The 19,762-nt window shown below is 35.0% G+C and overlaps 1 protein-coding gene across 25 annotated transcripts in view; it reads left to right on the top strand.

Moving 5' to 3' along the window:
• The window catches only part of ZNF280D (zinc finger protein 280D), a 97,678-nt gene that overhangs the window by 46,579 nt on the left and 31,337 nt on the right, over window positions 1-19,762 (top strand). For 20 of the 25 annotated variants that reach the window (XR_010588075.2, XR_012414989.1, XR_012414990.1 and 17 more), the window contains 6 exons: window positions 2,815-2,972; window positions 3,954-4,054; window positions 4,809-4,955; window positions 12,564-12,698; window positions 14,514-14,821; window positions 14,964-15,104. Coding sequence is in view for 19 of the 25 variants with exons in the window: in XM_045395504.2 (XP_045251439.2) it covers window positions 2,815-2,972; window positions 3,954-4,054; window positions 4,809-4,955; window positions 12,564-12,698; window positions 14,514-14,821; window positions 14,964-15,104 (990 nt within the window). In the remaining 6 variants the exon portion in view is untranslated. Of the gene's footprint in view, window positions 1-2,814; window positions 2,973-3,953; window positions 4,055-4,808; window positions 4,956-12,563; window positions 12,699-13,274; window positions 13,520-14,513; window positions 14,822-14,963; window positions 15,105-19,762 lie in introns of those variants that run through there. The other 5 variants (XR_012414992.1, XR_012414991.1, XR_012414993.1 and 2 more) reach the window with 3 other exon arrangements.

Raw genomic sequence — 19,762 nt, 5'->3', positions numbered from 1 at the left:
CAGTTGTAATCTTTGAAACTATTCTATATAAATTAGTAAGAAGAGAAAAGTAATAAGAAATTGAATGATATTATTTGTTGATTATGTAGCCTGATATTCAAAGTGAATAATTGTTAACAGTTAACATTAAATATCTGATATTTATATTAGATAAGGGTTTTTCTGTCACTTTACTATAAAAATTTTCAAATATTAAGCAAAGTTTTGAAAATTTCACATTGGACCCTTGTACACTTAACTACCTTGATTCTACCAGTAACATTTTACTATATTTGCTTTATTATGTATCTCTTCATCCTTCTTAGAACTATCTGATTTTTTTGGTGCATTTCAAAGTGATCTGCAATATGTTTGTGCATGTGTGTACAAGCATATACATATACGTATGCCTTTTGTGTTCTTGTTAACTGTCATCTGTAATTAGCATTTCAAAGCACCTGTAGTTACTTCTGAGTTCAGCATTTATTTGTTTTCCTGTGAGTTCTTGGGTCCAAAAAGAAGCATATATTAAAATCCTGAAATACACTGTGATATACACCTATAACAGTTATTAGTGGTTTCTTTATGATAGTGCTTTATAATTTTCAAAGTTTTTTAACTTATTTTATATGAGTTTTCTTATTTACCTCCTTTTATCAAGTTTTAAGGGCCATCAATAGCTAATGGTTGCAGTAGTTTCACAAAAGGGAAAGTGTATTTTGAGATAAAACACTGAAACAGTGTTGCAGTAGAACTCTACCACCTATTTCTGATGTCATGCCAACATCAGGAAATCATGTTAGCAAATAGGGTAAAATGCAAAGCAATGTGGTTCACTGACTTAATTTCTTGTACTGAAATATGAGGTTATAAGTTATTTCAGCAGTATTTTTTTGACCTTTCCTTTAAGATTAGCCCATTTAATATCAAACATGAAAATGAGGCTGGGCATGGTGGTTCATGCCTGTAATCCCAGCACTTTGGGAGGCTGAGGCAGGACGATCGCTTTAGCAAAGGAGTTCGAGACCAGCCTGGGGAACATGGTGAAACCTCATCTCTACAAAAAATACAAAAGTTTGCTCTGCGTGGTCACACGTACCTGTAGTCCCAGCTACTTGGGGAGCGCTGAGGTGGGAGGATCGCTTGAGTCTGGGAGGTTGAGGCTGCGGTGAGCTGTAATCGTGCCTCTACACTCCAGCCTGGGCAAGAGCCCAGGACAGTCTCAAAAAGAAAATGAAAAATTCATTTTTTTGGTAATTTTTTATGAAGACTAGCTACATATGCCTAGATTTTCATAATATTTACAGATTTTAAGAAAATTGTATCTGATAATATCCAGGAATTGAGTATTTTAAAAAATACCGATCTTTTATTAAATGTAACCTTAATGGTAAACACCTCATAAACAAAGAAGTTAAATGTGTTATATAATATTTTACTTTAACAGTAAAAACTGGGAAGGCAACTTGATATTTATAGAGAATGATGAGAAATTGATAGGTCAACATTTCATTTCTATTCTCTGCCATGTCAACATATTGTGGTATGTGTTTCTTTCCTATATTGAGTGTCACTAAAAATATTTAGATTTATCTTGTTCTGTGAATGTCCTTGCAAGAGGTTTTGCTATTTCCCTCATTTCTGTTGGTTTGAGAAGTACGAGCTCCTGATGGGAACTCATATAACTGGGAAAAAGCGAATTGGAACCAGGGAACATTTTATGTTACTAGACTTTAAGCGCCGAAAGCTGTGAGCTGAAAGTTTAATGGCTCATTATCTTTACTCTATATGTAAATATTTAACCAATACCAGGATTTTCTGTAAGCATTTGTAGAGCTGTTTTTAAAACCAAAGGAGCAAAAGATATTTCAAGGTGTACCATAGCCCATTCTAAAGAGAAGTAGTGCTGTAAATTTGTGAAAAGAGGTGTATATTATAACCTTCATGATGATTGCTATCCAGATTGATGACATTTTCACTTAGTTTCAAGATAATTTCTTTTAGGGATTCAAAGTGAATAATTGTTAACAGTTAACCTAGTCTAAAAATTATTGTTTTTATTGAATAACTTTACTCTCAAATTCAGCAAAAAGCTTTAGTAAGCTCTTTTAAATATATTGCCATTTGTATTGCACCTTCTGCCATTGAAGGTCATAGTTCTTGCTCATAAGAAGCCTTTTAAGGAAGCTGAAGTAGCGGTATGTAAAACTGAAAAATGTATGTTGCCTACAAAGGGCACTGTCTGCAAGTTAAGATGAACAGTCTGTGCTAACAGTAAACCAGTATCATTAAATAAAACAAAAGGTTCTTGTAATTGTAGGCATTAAAACTGCTATTACATGTATTTAGAAACCAAGATACAAGTAAAAATACCAGTAATTTGTCATTTAAGCAGCTGGAATCTACTGCATATTTTCAAGGCCTTAAAAGATTTCCTCCTGACTCTGTAGCTGCCTTTGGTGATAGGGTTTCCTTTCTTTTAGTATTTCATTTTAAAATGTAAATAGGATTTCAAGTATGGATCAGGAACCTGCTCTTTTATCTAAAAAAATTTTAAAAATAATCTGAAATGATTAAGAGTTATATCAAATTGGTGATCTTTCAGATTAATTACATGAATGAATTATTTTAAAGTAAAGATTAAAAAGATGTTTACTTAGCCACTTAAAGAAAGTGATTATTTAAAAGTGTATACTTTCCTAGACAACTTTAAGACTTTTGAGAGTTTGAGTAATAACATCTATATTTTTAAGATTTAGGTTCAGATTATTGTTTGTGAGATATCCTTTTTGTTTTTAAATCTCAAGTTTTGCACCTGTTGACAACCATTTATAGGTTTATGAACCACATGAAACACCATTTGGAACTTGAGAAGCAGAGCAGTGAGAGCTGGGAAAACCATACCACCTGCCAGCACTGCTACCGTCAGTTTCCCACACCATTTCAGTTGCAGTGCCACATTGAAAGTACACATACCCCCCATGAATTTTCTAGTAAGTTACCAAAACATTTAAATATTCCATATTATTGATTTCAACAATATAAATTGTGAGAAAACCTTAAGTCTGTTAGAAAAATGAGAATAAGAAATAGACTTTGGAATTTGAGGGCACAATTGAAAGGCCAAGTTTTAACTGTGATAAACTTTTAAATAGAATTGGTTATTAATATTAAAGTGCCTCTTACAAATGATTCAGTATGGTAATTTCCTTGACATAACCTATGCATTATATGCTGGGGACTAAATTAGAAGCCTAGTATCATAGTTTTAAAATATGAAATAAGTGCTCTTCATTTAAACTTTAATAGGAAAGGGAACTACAGTTGTAGTTAAAAATCACAGGCCGGGTGCAGTGGCTCATGCCTGTAATCCCAGCACTCTGGGAGGCCAATGTGGGCAGATCACTTGAGGCCAGGAGTTCGAGACCAGCCTAGCCAACATGGCAAAACCCCATCTCTACTAAAAATACAAAAATTAGCCAGGCATGGTGGTGCTGCATGCCTGTAATCCCAGCTACTTGGGAAGCTGAGGCAGGAGAATCACTTGAACCTGGGAAACGGAGGTTGCAGTGAGCCGAGATTGCGCCATTACACTCCAACCTGAGTGACAGAGCAAGACACTGTCTCCAAAAAAAAAAAAGAAAAGAAAATTACAGATGTTGGAGCAAGATAGCTTGGTTTTAAATCCTAGATCTGCCTCTTAATATAGCTACAAGATTTTAGCCAAGTTACTTAATACTTGACTAATGCAGATAATAGAAATACCTTCTTTATAGGGTTGTTAATAGAAGTTGAGTTAATGTAGGTGAGGTGATGTGAGTGCTTAGAACTATTCTTTGCACATAGTTAACAAGCTATTTAACTGTTCACAACTGTCCCTACTGCTACTGTTATTGTTGTTGGTATATATGTATAAAATGAATTTTTATATTAATATCTTAAATATTGTAATACTGTTTTTCTCCCACATTTAGCTATTTGTAAAATCTGTGAATTGTCATTTGAAACAGAACATGTTCTTTTACAACACATGAAGGACAATCATAAACCTGGTGAAATGCCATATGTCTGCCAGGTACACATACATTTTATTGTTTTCTTACATGTTTGGTTTGTTTGTTGTTTCGGTTATAAAATTTAAGCCTATTAGACCAGCGGTCAGCAAACTTATGCATAACTTGGCATAACTTATACATTATATGAGGGGTAGGCAGCAAGCTGGGTTTGGTCCACAGGCTTTTGTTTGCTTACCTCTGTACTGGACAAGGATGAGCCCTGTTGTATGTAGAAAGACAAACATATGGGCTTACTGTGCTATATAGGGAAGAATGTAGGCATACAAGGGAAATACAAAGTGCTGTTAGATACAAAGAACCCTACCAAATGCTTTGGCAGAAGTATTTTTCCAAAGAAGAAGAATTTGAAGGAAGAAGAAAGCAAGGAAAAGATAAATTGCCATTGCCATAAACCTGGAGGTTAACAATCCAAAGGAGAATGCTGTTTCATGTAGCAGAAAAACATTTTATAGGGCAAGAGGTGCCAAAGCTTGAAACTTCAAGTCAAGACAGAAGGTGACAGACAAAAAGATTTGATAAAGAGAAGGAGATCTAGTTGTCTTTTGAGATGTATCCCTTAACTTTGAAAGCTACATTTAATGTCTCAAAGATGGTCTTTTGGTGTTGCCTGAGTGAGATTCTTGGTTGCAAAGGCATCAGAGCTAGATTAGTAGCATATAATGTTCTCCTGACAAATTATCCATCGTTGTTACTTTGTAATTGCATATCAGTTACAAATTTTCAAGTTAAACTAAGCCTTCTTTCTGTTTTTAGGTTTGTAATTATAGATCATCATCATTTTGTGATGTAGAAACTCATTTTAGAACATCCCATGAAAATACGAAGAACTTGCTATGCCCGTTTTGCCTCAAAGTTATTAAAATTGCAACACCATATATGCATCATTATATGAAGCATCAGGTGAGATTTACCAGTTCTTATTTGTTTATGTTGTCTTAGTGAAAAAGCTGATTATGACTTGGAGAATCTTTAGATTTGTTCTTCAAGAAAAGCAGAGTTGTTCCAAATGACACTATTAATTTACACTTCATGTTGAATTGCTTGTGAAACTTCCACTTCTTTTCCTTACTTCCTTTCTGGTGATGGTGTGGGTCATAAATTATGAAAATTCTGAAAGATAGCTAGGAATAGGAAGCCTAGGATTGAGAGAAAATAGAAAAAGTGAGTGGAATATCCAAAAGATTGAATATTTCAGGGTCTAAAGGTAGATATGAGAATGATTTTGAAGGGAGTTATCAGGACAAGGGGAAAAATGAGTTTGAACTGAGGAAGAAAAGATTGAGGATTTATAATCTTATTTTTCCTTTTGCTCTTCAAACTTTATTTCCACTTTCTAACCTCTTATCATTATGAGAAGACATGTTGTCATTGACCTGGAGTTGTCTTTTATAGTTGTGTGACCATGGGAATAGTAATGACACTTACTGATCAATGTATGAACTCTGGCAGAGAACCGTATTTAGATCATCACTTGTTCCCTGGATGGCTTCCACCAGTTTTGCTATATAATTTTGGAACTCAATATTAGTGCTTGTACCCCTCCCTTGAATTCTGATATTATGCTTATTGGCTCCTTTCCTGAAGCAATTAAACCATCTTTTATTTGGGCTAAAAATTTTGATGCAGCACTAGTCTTGTTCTTGAGTGCTTGAAACAACAACAGTGCCTTTGCCAAAATTAGTAGCCAATGGATTTACTGAATCTGATCATGTAATCAAATTTTGCCAACTCACTACAAAGCTCAATGCATTCTCTTATTATTGATAAAATTGACATGCCAATTTATTCAGCATTGGTGCTCACTTTGCTGTCATTTTCAGTTGTTAGTTAATCATGAAATTGACTTGCTGTTTTTAGTTGGAGAAGATCATGAAAGTAGAATTTCCAGATCAATTTGGGATCGTCTGTGTTGTGACTGGGATGCCACACATCCTTGAGAGTTTCTGGCAAGATCTTTTCTAGGGTTTCTCCAACAGTATTCCATCAGGTGTTAATAGATATTTTCCCCCAAATCGTCACTGGTCAATAAATTTATTAAATGCCTGGATTTCTAAAATCAAGCAGTTTTGTTTTTTTTTAAAACAGGACTTCTCAGAGCTTTTAATATGCCAGTGGACATTGTAAATCTCCAAGAAAGGATATAGTATGTGTCATTCCCCAAACTTATTTGACCGTTGACTTCGTTTTTAGCGTAGTATCTATTAATATTTTTTGATGAACAGAGTTTGGGAAACACTATTCTTGATACCCTGTATTTCATCTTTGGACTTTAATTTTGAAAGGGAGAATGAGGTATAAAGCAGTAGCTCTAGTTCATGATGGGGCTTTTAAACATGATATTTCCCAGGTGCTTTGCCAAACTATAGAGTGAAATAGAGATGTGGGAAGAATAATAACTATGGTAGAGATTTGGGGACCTGCTATGTGGGCTGTGGGATTTATAAGCAAGTTGTTACGCCCTGAGTTGTATGTTTTAACTTGCCATGGCTGCCAATTTTCTTTTTTGTTTGGAGTGCCTGGGAGGTAGATAGCCAGCAGTAAAGAGGGGGCAGTCTATTAATAAGAACAGTCATCGGGCATCCTTGAAGGTATTTACAATTTGTGTAATTATTTACAAGGCTGGAAAACCATAGCTGAGTGGGATTATAAACTTGTAGTTGAGATGACATTATTACGAAAGTATTAGACAATCAGAGTAGTTGACTCCATGCCTCATTTTATTGTCTTTGAAGAACTCAGTTGTAAGTTTTTTTTAAAGATTATCTTACTACATCTTTAGTGATTTTAGAGTTAATAACCCAGTTTGTGTGACTTTTAAGAAATATTGATAGCAATTCCAGATGTGTTAAATACTCTCATTACAGCTTTAATAAAACAAGCAGTTAACATACACTAATTACGTACCTTATGGGAGCAGCTGGTACTTTACATGCATTTTCTTATTTAATCCTCTCAACCACTAGATGTATATTATTATTTCAGTTTTATAGATGAGGAGACAGAGGTTTAGAGAAAGTCACTTGCCTAATGTCACATTGTCTAATAAAGCCAGAGTCAAAATTTGACTTCAGCATCCAAGCTTTTACTGCTCTACCAGAGTTGGATTTCACATTGGCATTAGGTCTAAAGGTAGGAATTACATATAGTAAGAATTACCTATAAATCTCTCAAGTATCCCAAACAATATAGTGTACTTATAAAAGAATTTAATACAGATGTTTATTTCTTAATGCTTGGAATAGATCACTGCTTGTTTTGTTGAACATAGTGTTATAAAAAAAGTACTCTATCTTCATCACCCTTAGTGCATTGAAATGCATGCATGCATAAAAGAGTTGTAAAGGCGTGAGTCCAACTGAGGGACTAGTAGATTAATATATTCTACCTCAGGACTCTGGACAAACATTCGTTGAATGAAAAGGCAGATATTTTGAACTAAATTGTACATGCTACTCATGCATTTTCTCTGTTAGTCTCTTTCTTTCTGCCTCACTATTCATTTAAGAAATATTTACTGAGTGCCTTCGTATGTGCCAGGGGTTGCTTTAGGTATCATATAGCAGTGAACAAAAGCAAGTTTGTGCCCTCTGGAATTTACATTATAGTAGAGAAAGATAATGCATTTGTGTATGTGTGTGTTAGAATGTATATGCTGGCAGTAAGTACTGTGGGAGGAAAATGTGGAAGATGAGGAGTGCTAAAGATTGGGGAGGTGGTAGGAGTAGAGTAGAGGTCAAAAAAGGGTGTTGTATAAACGCTGTTCAAACATGGCCCTCTCTGAAAGATATAAAGGAGTAAGCCCTGTGAATTACCTGGGAAAGGTAACGTTATATAGGGTTGAAGTGAGTATATACCTAGGATGCTCAAAGAATAGCAAGGAGGCCAGTGTGGCTGGAGTAGAGTAAATTAATAGGAGGAAGAATAATAGGAGATGAGGTTATAGCAATAGAATGCAGACCAATTCATGTGGAGCTTTGTAAGCCACAGCCAAGACTTTGGAAAGCCACTAGACATTTTTAAGCATGTAAAAGATGTGCCATGTTTTTATTACTGGCAGCTATGGAAAGAAAAGTCCATAAGGAATAAAGGATATTAGGGGGAGAAGATAGAAAGTTTTTACAGCAGTCCAGGTAAGTGGCTTGGGCCAGTATGGTAGCAATGGTTGAATGAGGTAATGAGAAGTGGAAAGATTATGAATGGTTTTGAAGGTAGAGCTGACAGGTTTTACTAATTTGTTTGACAATGGATGTAAGAGAAAGAGATTAAATTTTTTGTCTTGAGCAGTTGCAAGAATGGAATTTTAATATACTGAGATATGAGGAAGACTGAATAAGGAACCGATTTTTTTGGAGGAAGGGGACAGGGATAAAGGAAGGAAATATTGAGTTCAATTTGGTTCAGGTTGATTTGGGAAGCATATTAGACATCAAGCAGTAATGTTAAGTAGGCAGTTGCATAGATGGTGTTTAAAAACCATGACACTGGATGATATAACCTACTGAGTGGTTATAGATAGAGAAAAGATTTCTGGGAACGCAACTGTAGTGAACTTTTTACCTGCTCTATTGTTTTGCTATGTATTTCTTGGTCTATCTCTTCTTCCTTGAGCACATATAAGCGAATTTGTTTAAATTGCCTGTACCTATAATGTAATCCGGTGTATCACACTTGTCAAATAGTCTTAAGAGCCCAGGAGGTTGAGGCTGTAGTGAGCCAAGACTGCACCACTGCATTCCAGCCTGGCTGAGAGAGTGAGACCTTGTGTTAAAAAAAAAAAAAAGTCTTAAGATGCAGCTATTAATAGAATTGTAACACATATTTATATATTGCTTTGAATTTTATAAAGAACTTTCATTTATGAAGTGCTTGCTGTATGCCAGTAACTGTGCTAGGTACTTCCCTATATATTACTTCATTTGATTTTTAGAAATAATTGGTTGTGCAAAAAAACAAAAAACAAACAAAAAAACCACACACACAAAACTTCAGGCCAATATCCTTGATGAACCTCGACGCAAAAATCTTCACCAAAATACTGGCAAACTGAATCCAGCAGCACATCAAAAAGTTTATCCACCATGATCAAGTAGGCTTTATCCCTAGGATGGAAGGTTGGTTCAACATATGCAAATCAATAAATGTGACTCATCACAAACAAAACTAAAGACAAAAACCGCATGACTATCTCAATAGATGCAGAAAAGGCTTTCGATAAAATTCAGTATCCTTCATGTTAAAAACTCTCAATAAACTAGGTATTGAAGGAACATACCTCAAAACAATAAAAGCCATATATAACAAACTCACAGCCAATAGCATACTGAATGGGCAAAAGCTAGAAGCATTCCCCTTGAAAACCAGCACAAGACAAGGATGCCCTCTCTCACCACTCCTATTCAACATAGTATTGGAAGTTCTGACCAGGGCAGTCAGGCAAGAGAAAGAAATAATGCGTATTCAAATAGGAAGAGAGGAAGTCAAACTATCTTTGTTTGCTAATGACATGATCCTATATCTGGAAAACCCCATCATCTCAGCCCAAAAGCTTCTTAAGCTGATAAGCAACTTCAGCAAAGTCCCAAGATACAAAATCAATGTGCAAAAATCACTAGCTTTTCTATATACCAATAACAGGCAAGCCAAGAGCCAAATCATGAATGAACTCCCATTCACAATTGCCAGAAAAAGAATGAAATACCTAGGAATACAGTTAACAAGGGAAGGGAATGATCCCTGCCATGACAATTATTATACAAATCACTGCTCAAAGAAATCAGAGATGACACAAACAAATGGAAAAACATTCCATGCTCATGCATAGGAAGAATCAATATCATGAAAATGGCCATACTGCCCAAAGTAATTTATAGATTCAATGCTATTCCCATTAAACTACCATGGACATGCTTCACAGAACTAGGAAAAACCATTTCAAAATTCATACGGAACCAAAAATAGCCCAAATAGCCAAGGCAATCCTAAGCAAAAAGAACAAAGCTGGAGGCATCACACTACCTGATTTCAAGCTATACTACAGGGCTATAGTAACCAAAACAGCTTGGTACTGGTATAAGAACAGACCCATAGAACAGTGGAATAGAATAGTGAACCCAGAAATAAAACCACACACCTACAACCATCTGATCTTCAACAAACCTGACAAACACAAGCAATGATTCCCTATTCAATAAATGGTCCTTGGAAAACTGGCTGGCCATAGGCAGAAAATTAAAACTGGACCCTTTCCTTACATCGTATACCAAAATTAACCCAAGATGGATTAAAGACTTAAATGTAAAACCTAAAACTCTAAAAACCCTAGAAGAAACCTAGGCAATACCATTCAGGACATAGGCATGGGCAAAGATTTCATGATGAAGATGCCAAAAGCAATTGCAACAAAAGCAAAAATTGACAAATGGGATCTAATTAAAGAGCTTGTGCACAGCAAAAGTAAGCAGACAGCTTACAGAATGGGAGAACATTTTTGCAAACTATGCATCTGACAAAGGTCTAATATCTAGCATCTATAAGGAACTTAAACAGATTTACAAGAAAGAAACCAACCCCATTAGAAAGTGGGCAAAGGATATGAACAGACACTCTCAAAAGAAGACATACATGTGGCCAACAATGATATGAAAAAAAACTCAACATCACTGATCATTAGAGGAATGCAAATCAAAACCACGGTGAGATACCATCTCACACCCGTCAGAATGGCTATCGTTAAAAGATCAAAACATAATAGATGCCGGCAAGGTTGTGGAGAAAAGGAGTGCTTTTATACTGTTGCTGGGAGTGTAAATTAACCATTGTGGAAGATAGTGTGGTGATTCCTTGAAGACCTAGAGACAGAAATACCATTCCACACAGCAATCCCATTGCTGCATATATACCCAAAAGAATATAAATCGTTCTGTTAAGACACATGCACACATATGTTCTTTTTAGCACTATTCACAATAGCAAAGACATGCAATCAATCTATATGCCCATCAATGGTGGACTGGATGAAAAAATGTGGTACATATACACCATGAACTACTGTGCAGCCATAAAAAGGAATGAGATCATGTCCTTTGCAGGGACATGGATGGAGCTGGAGGCCATTATCCTTAGCAAACTAATGCAGGAACAGAAAAACAAATACCATGTTTCTCATTTATTAGTGGGAGCTAAATGATGAGAACACAAGACACATAGAGGGGAACAACACATACTTTGGCCTACCAGAGGGCAGAGGGTGGGAGGAGAGAGAGAATCAGGAAAAATAACTAATGAATACCTGGATGATGAAATAATCTATACAAAAAGCCTCCAGGTTACACGTTTACCTGTGTATCAAACCTGTGTAACAAACCTGTACATCCTGCACATGTTCCCTGAGCTTAAAAGTTAAATAAATAAATAAACAAACAAACAGTTAGTTGTATTTAATGGACATGGTGATGTATCTGGCAGAGATACAGCTTTAGAGAAGGCATTCCTTTATATGTTGTATAATTATGTGTGTGTGTATATGTGTGTGTATATATGTAAAACTACATATAACTACAAAGGAGTGATTTCTCTAAATCCATTACACATATATATATATAAAATATATTAATGAGGGTAAAAGTTGCAGTTGATAATCTGTAATAGAAGGAATACTGGATCAGGGGTCTGGTAATGTCACTAACTAGCTATGGGGAAATGCCTTAGAATTTTTTCGGGTCCCATTTCCCATCTGTAGAATAATGACAGGACTGGGTTTGAGGAGGGAGTCAGTCAAGGGGTTCTCAATCAGTAAGTTCAGTTGTTCTGTTTTATGCCTCTTCATCCACATTGTCTAATGTAGTAGCTACTAGCCACATATGGCTTTTTAGATTTAAATTAATTAAAATTAAACAGTATTAAAAATGTACTTCCTTAGTCACAGTAGCTACATTTCAGGTGTTCAATAACCACATGTGGCTAGTGGCTACTGTGTTTGACAGTACAGCTCTAGAATATTTCTTTATCATAGGAGATATTATTGGACAGCATTGGTTTATATAACCATTTCTATAAACTTCTTTGAAATGTCTGGTTAGATTTATTTGGTTTTAGAGAGTTTAACTTATTTTACCAACTTTTCAACCACTAGAAATAGCAAAAATTAGAAATAATTTACTTTTTCTAGGATGAAAACGTAGTACATCTCATTTTCACAGTATCATGTGTTTACTTCAAGTTTATAATTGAGATTTCTCACCACACTTAATAGAAGTTTTATTAGAACCTATTGATAGAACTTTCATGTACAGTTCCTACATAGTAGCAAACACTTTTGAAACCCAAATACTAATGTAATGACTTTTTAAAAATGAGGCATTTTGGTATTATTTATGATAGGAGATGTTAAACTGCAAGTTTTTACATTATTTAGGTATCATTAAAATTAAGCCAGAGCAGTTTCAGGACACAGGATTTGTAGTTGTTGAAATTATTTTCCCCCCTTTTTCTGTTTTCTTTTCTAAACAGAAAAAAGGAATACATCGTTGTACAAAATGCAGGCTGCAGTTTTTGACATGCAAGGAGAAAATGGATCATAAGACTCAACACCATCGAACATTTATAAAACCTAAACAACTAGAAGGGTTGCCTCCTGGAACAAAAGTGAGTTAAAATATATTGTGTTTTAACATCTTGTATGATAATAGAAATTAACTCCTGCCCAGCTTTATCTATTGAATATATTTTTTAATGACTTCAGATTTTTGCTCAGACTTTAATTTTAGGGTTTAATTTTATGCGTAGAAAGAAAAACTTCTAACCATTGTTTTGAGTTCAGTGATAGCTGTTGGGTTAGAGTAGTAGTCCTTTCTAAAAAGTACAACTCAATTAACTTTTCCTGGGTCAGTGGGTTGTTTCAATATTCTATAGGCTTTTTTTGAGCTTTCAGTTGAAAGTATATGTTGACTTTCGTTGCTAAACTATAAGATGCTTGAGATCAGGAATCATGTTTTATTTATCTTTGTGTCCCCAGCATCAGGTATAGTGCCTAGAGTGCCATAGGTTCTCAGATGTTTGTTGTAGTTGTTATTACTGAGTTTACTCTGAGAAGCAAGTTCTGCTGGATAGCGTTGTGTTTTAAGTGAGCAAACACATGTCTGACTGCATACTGATGATTGTAATTTACTTTTCCCTTTTTGCCTTATATACATCTGTTTTCTCTGACTTCTTTATATACAGTCAGCTCTTGAATATTTGCTCCAGTGGAGGGAAACAGAGGCATGGATAATCCAAAGTGAATAATCCCCAAAACATTTATTTTTGGCTTTGGGTACTTACCTTTGAATGTGGGTATGTCTGTTATTTGAATTAACTAAAACAATATAAAGCCATGCTCTGAAGACATGATAGCAAGAGAAGCTATCCAGCATCCTTCCCTGCAATCCATTCATTCCATGTTGGGACTAGACATGCAGAACACTAATGTAAGCAGTGCAGTCCTCTCTCATTTTTTCCCTTATTAATAATAATAATATTAATGATAATGATACTAAATGTTTTTATAGCACCTTAGAATTAGACTTTCAGTGTACTTTTTCATACATTTTATTGTCTAATTCATACCACAATCCACGGAGGTTAATAAGGCAGGTATTACCCCATGTCATAGATGTGAAGAAGCATAGAGAAGATAAGTTCCTTGTTCAAGGTCACGTGGCTAGGAAGGCCTTTTGATTCCTGGTCCAGTGCTATTATATGTTACCCAAGCACATGTATGTCATAGGACTTCCTTATTGACTGTTCCTCAAATACAGGAGGGTATAGTCAAATGATTAATCAGAATGTTGGTAGGCACTGTGTTTTTCATTGTCAACCAACAGATAAAATTAAACGTTTTCTCATTCTGAATACTAAATGATGAACTTTGTATTAGTTTACTTTAAGAAAATTCTAAATCTTATTTAGCCCTCTATGCAGTATAATAACTTGATGTAACTCCTCCTATAACATTTGTAAGCATAAATCTTGGGCACTGAGCCCCTGGAAAGAGGAGATCACATTTACTGTAGATCTGTTTCTTTTATAGTTGTTAAAGGGTAATTTAGGCCTTTCTAGAATTATTTTTCAGGCTTGAGATTTAAATTTTGAGCTCTATGTTTGTGAATTTCTTAAAGTTAAGTCAGGGCATAAAACTAGCTATGAAATGTGCTCTTTGTATATTCATATAATTTGTATTAACTCCTAATTATTCACTGATAACTGTGTTAACATATAACTGATAGCAATACAAGATGTAATATTACAACTTAATATCATTTAATGGTTTGAACATCTAGAATAAATGGGAGACTTACCTGATTATAGTTTATATGTGCTTTTTTCAAAATTCTTGATTTTTAACTATTTTTGGTACCATGATATTTTAATATTAATGTAATGATTAATCTTTTAAAGCAAATCTTCTCTTTATTTTTGTAGGTTACTATTCGAGCTTCAGTTGGACCTCTGCAATCAGGAGCTTCACCTGCACCTTCCATTAGTGCAAGTGCTTCTACCCTTCAGCTTTCACCTCCAAGGACTAAAAATATAACTGCTAAAAATCCTGCAAAATTTAATACAAGTAAACCTAATACAATCAAATCCAACGCAAGTAAACCTAATACAAGTAAGCCTAATGGAAGTAAATCTAAATACAAACCAAAAATCTCTAATATGCAAAAGAAACAAAGCACATTGGCTAGTAGCAATAAAAAAAGTAAAGTCAATACAGCATTGAGGAATTTAAGGTAATCTTTTATTCCTGATATACAATATAATTTAAACTTAAGTATAAAAACTTGTACTTTAGTTAACAGAACATTAATAAGGCTCTTCCTTATTATTTTTGTTTTAAAATATATTTTTATCATTTTTTTATTTCTCCCTAAGGTATCGTCGGGGCATTCACAAGTGCATTGAGTGTTGTTCCGAAATAAAAGATTTTGCAAACCACTTTCCTACGTACGTCCACTGTAGTTTTTGCAGATACAACACTAGCTGTAGCAAAGCCTATGTAAATCATATGATGAGGTAAGATGAATTAAATGTGTAAATTACCAATGAAAATTATAGTTCAGCAAGTTTCTGTTTTGAAAACAAAGTTATCTATTAGAAGCCAAGGAGCCTATTAGAAGCTCCTCTTCAAGGAGTTGAAAGGATCTAACAGTAAGGAACTTTTAGGGTATTGCCTGGTCCTATTTCTCAGCATAGTAACTAGAAATTATGGGACTAAAATTGTAAGAAAAATTAAGCTAATGAAATTGGAATAGGTTTGTTAGAGAAATAGTTTTTCTTTTTCACTTTTTTGAGATGGAGTCTCGCTGTGTTGCCCAGGCTGGAATGCAGTGGCATCATCTCAGCTCACTGAAACCTCCGCCTCCCGGGTTCAAGCAGTTCTCCTGCCTCAGCCTCCTGAGTAGCTGGGACAACAGGTGTGTACCACCATGCCTGGCTAATTTTTGGATTTTTAGTAGAGACAGGGTTTCACCATGCTGGCTAGGCTGGTCTCAAGCTCCTGACCTCAAGTGATCTGCCCGCCTTGGCCTCCCAAAGTGCTGGGATTACAGGCATGAGCCATTGCACCCGGCTGGGAAATAGTTTTTCCATGAACGTTTTTATTGCCCTATTGGTGTTTATTTTCCAACAGAATTTTAAATTTTTAAATATATTAACTGGATAAATATTTGTAAAATCATAAGTGTCATCCTCTTTAAAGCAGTCACTTTGAGAGACTAAGATTTTCAGTGGAGTCTGTTTCTCTTTCTGTATTCCAACTGTCTTTTTATCCATCTGTCAGGCCATCTATACTTGCATCCATTCAGTGAAAATGAGGCACCGTTCTGGTCATGATGCCACTTTTGGAATTCTTTTTCATTAATTCATTCAACTTAGATTATTTGAGTACTTACCATTTACACTATGTTAGGAAAAGCCTTCAGAGTCTGCGTTACTTTCATTTAGATCTCACTGGGGGAATACTTTATTCCTTCAGAATGGGTCTGTATTTTTTTTTTAAGTAGGCAAAAATTGTTTAGATATAAATCTGAGAGTTTGCTTATTCAAAGTAAGTTTGTTCAATTTTTTAAAAATTAGGATTAATGTATTATAAGTGACTTTCTTGCGGATTACACATGACTTCTCTGTTACTTGCTGGTCATTATCAACTACTGCTTTCGAGGATTCTCCTACCGTTCTTGGTGGCTTCAGCACTTCTCTCAGTTTTTCCACATCTTGATGATTGGCCTGACCTCATGGTATCTTGCTTCTTTAGTGCCAGAATTTCACATCAACTTTTAAGTTCATATATTGTCTTTTTTTTTTTTTCTTGAAACTACAGTACCATTTAAATCTCTTCCTATAAACTGTGCATTCCTTTTGGATTTCCATTACCCCATGATGGTCAGGGCTTTGACTCCTTTTTGCAGCCTAGTAACACCCATCTAATTTTGTGTCAACCTCACTCTCAGGATCATCTGTTCTGATTGCGGCTTTTTGTCCTAGAATCCTTTACATTTTTAGTCATGCTCACTTGGCATAAAGGCCAAGGTAAGATTTGAACCTCTTCCCTTTTGAACTTTTTCTGTGCTCACTTCTAAACTATCAAACGGTCCTTGATTTAATCAACTCTGATTTCAAAAACTTTAATTCTGATTAGGTCTTATTTTTTCTTTTAAAAGACCTCTTTATTTTTACCTTCAACATTTGTTTAATCCTTCTTCAGTACCCTAAAGATTTTATTTTAGTTTCTCAGTTGTTAACCTGGCCTATTAGTCAATTGTAGGTCATCCTTTTTATTTTTCCTAAAAGTAACTCTTTCAACCCCACATATTTGTCCTGTTACCTTCAATCAGATATTAATCTTAAAAATCTAACATGTCCCACTTCCCCATTAACTGTCCTTTCTCCCCCAGTTCACCGACCATATTCAGTTAACTTGGATCTTCATCTCTTTTTCTCTATATGGTTCCTTCTGCTTACAAACATTTTCAGGTATTTAAAAAATTTTTTGAAAGAGGACAATTTGTCCCAACTACTTATTTTCCTTATTTCTTGTCTTCCTTTTTACTATTAACATTTGTAAAAGGTGTTTGCTACCAGCTTTATTGTGATTCATTTACCCTTTGAGTATTTCCCCCACCTACCAACTAACATTCCCCTTTTAAAAATTATCTATTATGAACATATCACCATATTTACTCACTGTTTTTCATTCTTACTCCTCTGTGACTTCTTTAGAGTATTTGACATTGGTGTCACTCACTTTTTAAAACTTAATTTGTTTAATTTTCCTGACAGCCATGTGAAATTAATTAATTTAAAAAATTTTATAGAGACTAGCTCATACTTGTGGAGTACATGTGATATTTTGTTACAAGCATACAATATGTAATAAACCCAGAATAATCATCACTTCCAATGTTTATCATTTCTTCATTTCTTCTTTTTATTTTTTTGAGATGGGGTCTCACTCTGTCACCCCAGAGTGCTAGGTAGTGCAGTCAAAGCTCACTGCACCCTCAAACTCCTGGGCTCAAGTGATCCTCTTGCGTTACCTTCCTGAGTAGCTATATAAGTGTGTGCCACCATGCCCATCATTTCTTTGTGATGGGAACATTCAAAATATACTCCTCTAATTATTTTGCAGTATACAGGAAATTTTTGTTCATTGTCATCACACACAGCTCTTAGTGTCGTATGGAACTAAAAGCTTCCATTGCCACTCTTAGGGTTTGGTAGGTCTTTTTGTCTTTTTCTCAACTTCATTGGTACCCTTGCTTCCCTCATTGCATTAGGTGCATCCCACTGAATGGCAAACTCTTCTCTGCAGTGTTGATTCTTGTTAGAAGCTTGAGGTTTATATATATAGAAGCCTAATTTTCTCCAAAGCACGAGAACCTTTAATTCCTATCCCGTACTAACTCTGTAGCCTCTCAATTGGTCTTTTTCCCTCTGGTCTCATACCTGCCCCAATCCATCCCTGTAAGTTGGTTAATCTTCCACAAAGTATAGTTTCTTCCATATTAATTTTCTTTCTTTTTTCCTTTTTTTTTTTTTTTTTTTTTTTTTGAGAAAGGGTCTCACTCCAACCCAGGCTGCAGTGTAGTGGCTCCATCACAGTTCACTGCAGCCTCAACCTTCTGGGCTCAGGTGATCCTCCCACCTCAGCATCTCGAGTAGCTGGGACTTACAGGCATGCACTACCATGCCCAGATCATTTTTCTGTGGAGATGGGATTCCCCCCCGCCACCCCCGCTGCTGCACCAGGCCACATGTTTGTTTTCTACAGTGACTTCTGTATTCCTTGTTAGTTCCCAGAATGCCCTGTTCTTTCCTCTCAGTTTACCTTCTTTTTTCAAGTGTCTGATCACCACAACCATTACTTTCTTTGAATAATTGTGTACTATTCATCTATTTTGCCTTTTTTTTTTTTTTTTTTTTTTTTAGAGAGAGAGTCTTGCTCTGTCATCTCTCACCCAGGTGATCCACCTGCCTCAGCCTCCCAAAGTTTTGGATTACAGGCGTGAGCCACCGCGCCTGGCCCTATTTTGCCTTTTATTGTATTTACTTGTGTTTGCATTATCTTCTTGAAAAGAAGGGGGTCTTTGTATTTATCATACCACCTAGCACATTACAAACTGCAGATGATAGTCATCATTTGTTTTAATTATAAAAGGTCCTAAATAAAATCTCAAAAGAAGGTGTTCAAAAATCTTGAAGCAGTTGAAGTATTGTTGGAGTAAGATCCTTTCAAAGAAAAGCATCATTAAATGTGTAATTTTTAATTTTTTTAAGCAGCATTTTTTAGGTTCAGTTGTTTAAATTATTGTGCCTTATTTGCTTATAGCTTTTAGGTAGTAATAGAAATTATCTGAAAAAATGCACATAAATTACTCTATAATACTGCTATTATTCCTCAAAATGATGTATAAGAAGCATTTTTTTTTACATAAAAGAGAATTAAGTTAACATACATAAGTAGTATCTCTTTTTTGTAGCAGAGTTTTATTTCAACCAGGTTCATGTATTTCATTATGTACCTACTAGGAAGGTATTTAATAAAATTTGCTAAGAAGTATGGCAAGCTGGGGGTGAAGAATCAAACAAGTCTGGATTTGAATCCAACCTTCACTGTGTATGTGTGGAACTTTGAACAAGTTACTTAATCTGACTCTCAGATTGTGTTTCTTGAAAAGAAAGTTACTGTGATTATTAGAAAAACTGTATTAAAGTGCTTAATAACAATTTGCACTTAGGAGATATTCAAATAATGATAGCTATTAATTTCTAAGTTATCATTATTAGGATTGGGGGAGTCCTTGATTGTAATTTTCACAATTTAGAAGGGGAAATAAATTTACCTAGCTTAATGTGATAACCAAATGACTATGAAAGTACAAAGGAGGTAAAGATGAAATCTTTAAACAAGAAGTAAGGGAAGATTTTCTGTAAATTTCACTTAGGCTTTGAGGGATGATATTTAAAATTTCCAAGGAAAAAGAAAGCTGGTATAAAAATCTGTTTCTTATGCAGTAGGTAAGACAGAGTACTGAATTTTAAAAAGATCTACTTGACTTCATTATAAATTTTACATAAATTTATTGACACTAAATGATAATCATAGGACTAGTTAGACTATTATGATAACATCATAACTGGTCTTCTGCCTACAGTTTTCCCTCTTTTTTCCA

Source organism: Macaca fascicularis, chromosome 7 (genome assembly GCF_037993035.2).
Source record: "Macaca fascicularis isolate 582-1 chromosome 7, T2T-MFA8v1.1".
NCBI lineage: Eukaryota > Metazoa > Chordata > Mammalia > Primates > Cercopithecidae > Macaca > Macaca fascicularis.
The sequence above is the reverse complement of the archived record's forward strand: the minus strand, read 5'-3'. Positions and strand labels throughout refer to the sequence as shown.